General features: G+C 63.6%; 1 protein-coding gene across 1 annotated transcript in view; it reads left to right on the top strand.

The window, feature by feature from the left end:
* LOC108731398 (hepatocyte nuclear factor 6) overlaps positions 1-538 on the top strand; it is a 110,915-nt gene that overhangs the window by 1,469 nt on the left and 108,908 nt on the right. The window contains exon 2 of the mRNA XM_018461720.1: positions 2-536. Within this exon, the coding sequence (XP_018317222.1) occupies positions 2-536 (535 nt within the window). The remainder of the gene's footprint in view (position 1; positions 537-538) is intronic.

Here is a 538-nt window from a genome sequence, read left to right as displayed (position 1 = left end):
GGGCGATGCAGCCGGAGCCGACGTATCAGACACTGACCTCGGTGGCGGAGAGGATGTCGCCGCCCGGTTTTAGTCCGGGCTCGTCGTACGCCACGCTGACACCGCTGCAACCGTTACCGCCGATCTCTACGATGAGTGATAAATTTGTTTACGGCGGTCACGCGGCCAGCGGCGTCACCGGTAGTTTCGCCGTCATGCAGAACAACGGCCTGGGTAACATCGGCCTCGGTATGGGCGGTTCGCCATATGCATACGACAAGCTACCTACGATGGGCATGTCGCCGCCGCACAATTATCCGTCGCCGGGCGCGGGACTGCAACCGAGTCCGCTCTCACCTCAGAGCGCGTATAGCCAGAGCGGCCTCAATTCGCCGCACAAGTCGTCCGCGAGTCCGCATTACGACCCGGCTTTTCTGCCGCGGTTACAACAGAGTCCGGCGGCGCTTAGCCCGTCCTCGCCGCCAACTGTCTCGGCCACGGCGAGTTTCGCGCCATCCCATCATTCCCCGCCTGGCACGCATTCGGTGCCAAGCGCGGC

This window comes from Mycetomoellerius zeteki, unplaced genomic scaffold (genome assembly GCF_001594055.1).
Source record: "Mycetomoellerius zeteki isolate Tzet28-1 unplaced genomic scaffold, Tzet1.0 scaffold101, whole genome shotgun sequence".
Taxonomy (NCBI): Eukaryota; Metazoa; Arthropoda; class Insecta; order Hymenoptera; family Formicidae; genus Mycetomoellerius; species Mycetomoellerius zeteki.
Note: the sequence above shows the minus strand (reverse complement) of the source record. Positions and strands in the feature narration are given on the sequence as shown.